Source organism: Elgaria multicarinata, chromosome 2 (assembly GCF_023053635.1).
Source record: "Elgaria multicarinata webbii isolate HBS135686 ecotype San Diego chromosome 2, rElgMul1.1.pri, whole genome shotgun sequence".
Lineage (NCBI taxonomy): Eukaryota > Metazoa > Chordata > Lepidosauria > Squamata > Anguidae > Elgaria > Elgaria multicarinata.
Window position 1 is genome coordinate 106,629,507 of NC_086172.1, and position 7,631 is coordinate 106,637,137.

A 7,631-nucleotide genomic window follows, 5' to 3' on the forward strand; every position below is an offset into this window, starting at 1 on the left:
TAATTATTTATTTTATTTATTACATTTATGTACCGCCCCATAGCCAAAGCTCTCTATTATCTAAAAGGTTCAGGAATATATCATCTTTTGACTTATACATTCACATTACATACTTTTAGTAAAGTATCAAGATACTGGATTAGAAACAGTATTTGTTTTGCCTAATAAAACTTTACTTATTCATATATATTTATTTTGAACAAATTGCACAGAGGGCACCGACACAGAGTATCAATGAATACAACTGTATACACTCTTCTCTGTATTCATTATCTGTTCCTTGCTTGCACAAGGATCACGTCAAATCAAGAACAACAGGCTGTGAATTTATAGTGGGTCAGAAGTCATTGCATCACATTCTTTCTAAACAAGGACAAGTATTCTAGCTTAACTAGTTTGTGGATTGCTGTTTGTTACCCGGATCTTCAACAATTGTGCCTACGGGGCACATACACTTCTGCCAATTCTTTTGCATCTTAAGAGTTTTATTGTGGAAGCAGTTCCCACTGCTTGTGCAACCGTGATTTAGAGGGCAATCGAGGCTTGCATCCAGAAGTGTTAATTCATGTAGCAGAAGGGTTCTTGCACAATAGAATTGGTGGGGCCGAAGTAGCGGTAGGCCCCGTGTACAGATGGGCCGATTGGATACAGCCCTTGGTGTCTTTCCAATAGCCCTACAGCCAAGGCAATGCATAGCTGTTGATTTACCCTATATTGAGCATATATTTCTTAGTATCATAACATTTGCGTAAGTGCTAAGACTAAACAATAGAGCAAAATCAAAGGCAAAGGACACTTTAAAATCTGCATTTTCCTAGAAAATCGCCATAAGACATACCGTAGCTAGCTTTCAATGATTTATGGGATAGGGACCCAGCTTATTGGCTGGTAGGGACAGAACAAATTCTCTCTCTGTGTGAGAAAGAATGTGTAGCCCATAAAGTTATTTGGGCTGAAAACAACTGCAAGTACATTTCTTTTAAATCTCTGAGGATAGTTATTTATTAGTTATTCATTAAAACCTTTCATATCTCATCCTTTTGATTGCAAATAAAAATTAAAGCAATCAACATATAAAACAATATGAAATATAAATAAAAGCAGCAAGGCAAGGTAAAACATTAGCAGCATTAAAATAGGCTTAACAAACATTCTAAAAGTCATGGGTAGATAAAACAAATCCCCCCTGGTACTAAATGATGCAAGATTCAGTACTAGGTAAACCTCTATGGAGAGACCATTCCATAGGTCTCTCCATAGGGGTGCTACTATCATTGGTTGCCTGCCCCCAGTGATAGTGGCACCCACCTCAACTCAACTCAGAAGGTGGAGTCAGCCAGAGGGGGGCCTTAGATGTTGAAGGGCAGATTCTCATGGAATAGGCAGTCTTTTAGATGCATCAAGCTTTCAAAAGAACCAGTGAGGTTGGGATGCATAGATACGTGGGGGTGCATAGCCTTTGTATCACTATGTACAAAGTTAGAGTCATTGGAGGTGAAGGGTGAAATGATTAAAGGGAATGGATGTTGGGGAAAAGATAGCAGCAAGATGGTACAGAAGAAAGGCCACAGACTCTGGGCTCATCTACACCAAGCAGGATATTCCACTATGAAAGTGGTATATAAAAGGCAGGAGCCACACCAAGCAGCATATAGCAGCATGAAAGCAATATGTGGTATGTTTCAATGGGCCCCAACAGTTGTCAGTGTATTTCAATACCGCTATAAAGCAGTAGTGTGGCTCCTGCCTTTTATATACTGCTTTTATAGTGGAATATCCTGCTTGGTGTAGATGAGCCCACAGTCTTCTTCACCCAAGTAGTCTGAGCAGGCAGGAAGAAGGAACACCACTGATTTCCCAGCACACTGGATTTCATATACCCTACTTACCCACACTCCTTTTTAAAAGAAATGGGTTTTTTTCTATGAAAATTTTCTCCTTCCTCCAAGTCACTACCACTGTGCATCCTTTATTTTCATTCAGTCCAATTTGGCAACACCCCTTATTATTTAAATGTTGACCTAGCAGCTCAATATGGCAGCTGTTCAAGAAGACGAAGGATTAGCAATTTGATGGTTTCCCTTCTTTGGAGCTTGGCTATTATGCCAGCTATCCATGGACCCTTAAGGTCCTGATGATTGATGCCAAATCAGTTCATAAGACTGTGGCCATCCAGGACTGGATCCTGGAGAAGCAAGGCAATCTCTCACATGGTTTTGGAAACCCTCAGGCCATATTGGTGCTGGGGGAATTTAATGTCCTTGCTGATGACCCAGAGGTAGGTGCATGCAGCTTAGAATTTCATAGCCATAATGGCAATTATGGGTCTGTCTCAATTGATATCATCAAATTGGACACATTCTGGACTTGGATTTTACTGTTGGGAAGATGGTTAGTGATCTGGTGCTGAAGATTAAGATAGTTTCTTTGTCATGGACAGATCACCAACTAACCTATGTAATGTTGGGGAACCTACTAAAATAGCCTGCACTTATAGACTTATGGATCCAGATGGATTTCTGATAAGTCTGAAGGGTTTTCTTGCCCGCATGACTGGTGGTCCTGTTGAGGCTTTGGTCAATATTTAGAATGCAAGATGTCCTGGACCATTAACATAATTGCTCCTGAGTGTCTTCTCTCCAGTTGTAAAACTAAGTCACATCCCTGGTTTTATGGAACTTATTTATTTTATTTATTACATATTTATACTGCCCAACAGCCTAGGCCTTCTGGGCAGTTTACAACTAAAACCATGATATGACAATCCAACTTAAAACCTTAAAATCACATAAAACCAGAATAAGTTTCAGTCGAGGGAAAGGCTTGTCTGAAGAGATATGTTTTTAGGAAGCATTTAAAAGCTTTACATTTTCCTCCTCCTGAAGTGCACAAGGGAGGGTTTTCCAGAGGGTGGGTGCTGCTACAGAGAAGGCAATTGTTGTTGGCATTGAAATGAATGGGGAGACAACTAAATCAATATAGAAGGGAGACACGTTTGCCAGAGCTAGGCAGGGAAAGTGAGTCCCTGTTGTTTGTGCTGGAACTTTCAGCAATTTTCACTGATGACCACCATGCTATATTTCTTGGAGGCCTTCCTCAAATGCTGGTGGGAGACCACCATTTTGCAGTGGATCTTCTCCTTCCCTATGGGTTGGTTTGAGAAGGTGAGGGGTGGGGACTCATGCTTGACCCCTTGACCTTGCGGCTGTGGGGTCCCAAAGGGTTCAATTTTGTCCCCTATCCTTCTCAACATCTATATGAAAGCATTGGGAGATATCATCCAGGGATGAAGAGTAGATTTTCATCAGTATGCTGATAATATTTCCTTTTTCATCATGTTCTGGGAAGGTCATGGAGGTTCTGAATCAGTGTTTAGAATCAGTGATGGGTTGGAATTGGTTGAAAAAACTGAAATTAAATGTAGGCAAGACATAGATAGCCTTAGTTATGAATAGGATGGGATGTCAGCTTGCTCTGGTTCAGGAACGTAGTTTGGGAATGGCCCTGGACATGGCCTTGTTATTAATTGTTTAGCCAGCTGTGGGCAGGAGTATTTTTTTCCAGCTTTGGCTGCAGACCTGGCCATGGTCCTACATGCCTTAGTTACATCTCAATAGTATTATTCTAATGCACTCAATGAGAAGCTGTTCCTGACAACCACTTGAAAAGTTCAACTAGTGCAGAATGCTGTAGCTAAAATTCTGAATGGGGGGCAAAAATCTTGGGTTACGTGACACTTATATTGTATCAGCTTGTTTCTGAGTGCAATTCAAGGTGTTTGCTATTAGTACCTTTTAAAGCCTGACCTGAAAGTCCACAGCCTCCTGTGTGAAGCTGCTCACACTTTAAGACCCTAACCCTTTAAGATTCCTCAAAAGAGCAGCATCTCATATGTGGAAGTCCCTGCCCCAAGTGGTTAGATCCACCAGCCAAAGCTTGTTTCAGTGCTTCCTATAAGAAGCATCTAATCTCCATTACACGAGGAGTGTGTTCCATTAGCCCAATGGAATCAGCCCAGTTGGATACTGCTTAAAAAAGAAAAAGAAAAACATATTCCCCAAATATTTTTAACTTCCTGCAAAGTGTATAAAATTAAGAGTAGACGAAACTAAACTGTTTGCACACACCATATATCAAAGGTAAATATGGTAAATGAAGATTATTTGCACATGACAAGTTCACAGGAAAGTACTTCTACAGAAATTTCATGCCGCTTATGGTTGCAGCTATGCCTGAGCTAAGCAGTTTCACCCAGCAGGATAATAGATTCCCATCTTCACTACAGCAACTGTTCTGGCAAACCTTCTCAGCTAGGGCAATTGCCTGAACATTAACCATATGTTAGCAAAGAACATTCTGAGATGCTTCAAAATAAATGGGAGAAATAGCGTTCGCACAGTCCAGCAAGATGAGAGTGTAACAGTGAATGCACCATTGTACTTGTGGTTTTGTGGGGCAAGGCTGGGGCAAAGAAATCCAAATGGGACAATACTCAGAGTTGTACACTTTCTTATTACCAAAACAGGCAGCTCCACAGTCACACTTCAAAAGCCTGTTGCACTCTATAAGACATGTGGGTTACTGTCATTGAATCATGCCAATGTATTAATATGTAGTTAACATGTATTTACAGAACAAGAAGATAATTTCAAATACATTTTCCAAAAATTAGGATTCAAATATATATATATATATATATATATATATATATATATATATATATTGTTGACTGCTTTAGTTAAAATTCTCTTTGGTTTTGCATTCTGTACTGAGAGGACAAACCCGAATACTTTAAAAGATCACTCCCAATTGGTTTACATTGCCAGTTTAATATATCTACCAACTTTGCCCCTCCAATTCAGTAATTATGGGCGTTCTGAATGAAGCCAAACTTGCCAGTCTCCATCCACTACTTTCCCTTCCTTCCTTCCTTCCTTCCTTCCTTCCTTCCTTCCAAAGTATTCCATATGAACCCCAAGGAAATAGCTTTTGTAGAAATCACTTAGTTTTGGAGCTGTGGCTCTCACTCGTCTTTCAAACTCAAGAGGAAGTTTCACATTAATTAAAATCAAAGCAAGTTTTTTCAATAGGAAGACAGTTTTCATGGAAGATCAGTTATTCATTTGTATGCAGTGCTATATCTTCAACACCAGCAGAATAGTATCAAATTGACTTGCTTTTCACATGTTTATGCCAACTAACTTTATATCAGAAAGTTACACTAATCAGAGATTGGGGATATACAAGTATATTTTCCCATTGTATAATCAATCATAATCCTGGCAAACCACACCAGAAAAAAATGAGATTGTTTAAAACCAAAACAAAAAACCCACCCAACAACAACACAACAATTTTATATTATTTATGTATTTCATAAGCAAAGAGGTTTCCACTTCCTTTTTAATAACACTTTATGAGATGAGATCTCAGGTTACAACTGATACTCTGATCTAATTTTATTTCTAAAAGTCTATTCTATTCACATTTTTTTAAAATGTGGAAATGCAAATAATCCCTTTCATTTTTCATTCTTTATAAACAGGAAATAAGTTGGCAGCCAACAATTTCACCATAAAAGCACTTCAGTCAAAAACCCATTTAAGATGCAAATGCATATCTCTTGAAGAGTTACTTTTCCATCTCTGTCCTCCATTTGAGTTTAACTCCAGTGTAACTTTGCAATGCACATACATTTTTAAGATAGCACAAAATTAACAATATAAATTGACAGAGAGTTTCATACTAACAGAATATTTTTTAAGAGCTACAAAACGTTCCCTCAGATAATTGGCAAATCCCAACACAAGGCTCCAAAGGGAATTTCATGGTTTATCAAAGAACATGAACATCAGAGCGATTAATTACTGACTGAGCAGGATAGAACCTAAAATTGCAACTTCTTTAAAAGCATAGACAGCTGAGTATGAAGTCCTGGCATGTCTCATCACCAAACTATCTGCAGTCCTTCTACTTTTCTCCATACTTCCTTGACCTTTTCTCCTCAGTTACACCTGCAGTTGTCAGGCACTCTTATCCAGGTGGATTACATCTGAAAACCAGGCAGCTTAGTGAGTAATCTTCCTTCAGTGACTCTACACTTAAAGATCAGAATGGAAAGAGCTTCTCCAAATCCACTGGTGGGGAAACATTGCAGGAAAGCAAAACTTGCCATAAAGGGATGTGGGCATTTCTCCTGAGACACGAATAGCTATGCACACACTGTTTATTACATTCTCCAGAGATTTAGAAGCTTACAAAGGTACTTAATGACCAGCATAGAAGGAGGTTGTCACTTTCTTTGATAAGAAAACTGAAAACCATGTGTGGACAGTAAGACACCTGAACAGGTCTTCATTCAAACAAATCCTACTCTACACACAATATTAACTTTCCATCTGGGTACAATGTGGCTGTGGGACAGAATGCCCTCACTTTATATTTCATTTACTGCACATGTTATATGCATACAGGCTGCTGAACATTTTGCACCATTCTGAGGAATAAATGTTATATGTATATCTAAAACTGTGATGCAAAGGCTTTATAACCTATCCCCTTGCAATCATTTTAGTTCACATAATACAATATTCCTATATTTCTGGAACTTTGAAACATTTACTCCTGGCATTCCAATATTGTTCCAACCTTATGCTATTCACAAATGCAAACAAAAAGACTGTCAAGGATTTTTAAAATTATTATTTGCAAAACTCACACTGCAATAAAGCTGTTTCATGCTTTAACATTCTGTTTTTTTACCTCAAGCCTAATACAAAACAGAAATCCAAGTAGGTTCTCAATCTCTGTTCTTTAGCTTCCTTATTTTCCAGTGGAACACATGAAAAATTGCTACTGCTGTAGTGTACATCGACTGGACATCAGTAACTGTTTTGCTTAATCACAAAAGCGGTGGGTCATTGCAGAGCTAGGAGTTTTCCTGTTAGAGACTAAGGTGATGAATGGACTCAACTAACTAGCGAGGGACCCAGAATCAAAGTCTCTTAAACCTGTTTGTGTGTGTGAGCGAGAGAGAATGAGGGAGGGGGGACGAAGGGAGAGAGAAAACCCACCCTGGAATCTGCTCAAGAGAAGATGCTCTCTGAACTTACAAGCATGGGAGAAGCTGGAATGAAATTCACGGCTAAAAATGCACCTTAACTGCTTCTCAAACACAACCCCAAGTGGAAGAGATCTGTGCACTCACCTGGTGCTGAGAACCAGAACAGGAAAAAGGGACAGCAAGTAATGAGGCAAGATGAATTTCATATTGTGAGCTTGGCTGTTTTGTTCTCCGAAGCTCGTTGTCGCTCTTCCTCTTTATTCCTACCTCTCGCAGTGCTTCTGATTTCCAGAGTCGTTTCTCTGCAAAGAACCTGCTCCCGCGTGTGACGGTCTGTAGATCTGGGAAAGGGGGGGGGGAGCAGACAGACCAACACACTGAGTAATGAAAGCAGCTTAGAGTGGGGTTTGAGCTTCAGGAGTGATGTCACAGGCAATGGAGCTGCTGCTGCAAGCCCTAGTGCCTGATAGTCTGCGATTATTCAACACAGCGACTCTATTGATGTCCTGAAGGATTTGTTATTACTAGCAGCTTGAGTGGCAACTAGGGAGGAAAGTGAACGCAATGG

The 7,631-nt window shown here is 39.6% G+C and overlaps 1 protein-coding gene across 4 annotated transcripts in view; it reads right to left on the reverse strand.

The window, feature by feature from the left end:
* Positions 1 to 7,403, reverse strand: part of LUZP2 (leucine zipper protein 2) — a 464,552-nt gene extending 457,149 nt beyond the window's left edge. For 3 of the 4 annotated variants that reach the window (XM_063117348.1, XM_063117346.1, XM_063117347.1), the window contains exon 1: positions 7,208 to 7,357. In XM_063117348.1, the coding sequence (XP_062973418.1) occupies positions 7,208 to 7,269 (62 nt within the window). In that variant the 5' untranslated portion in view covers positions 7,270 to 7,357. Of the gene's footprint in view, positions 1 to 7,207 lie in introns of all 4 variants that reach the window. The other variant, XM_063117349.1, reaches the window with a different exon arrangement.
* Positions 7,404 to 7,631: the final 228 nt, after the last annotated feature.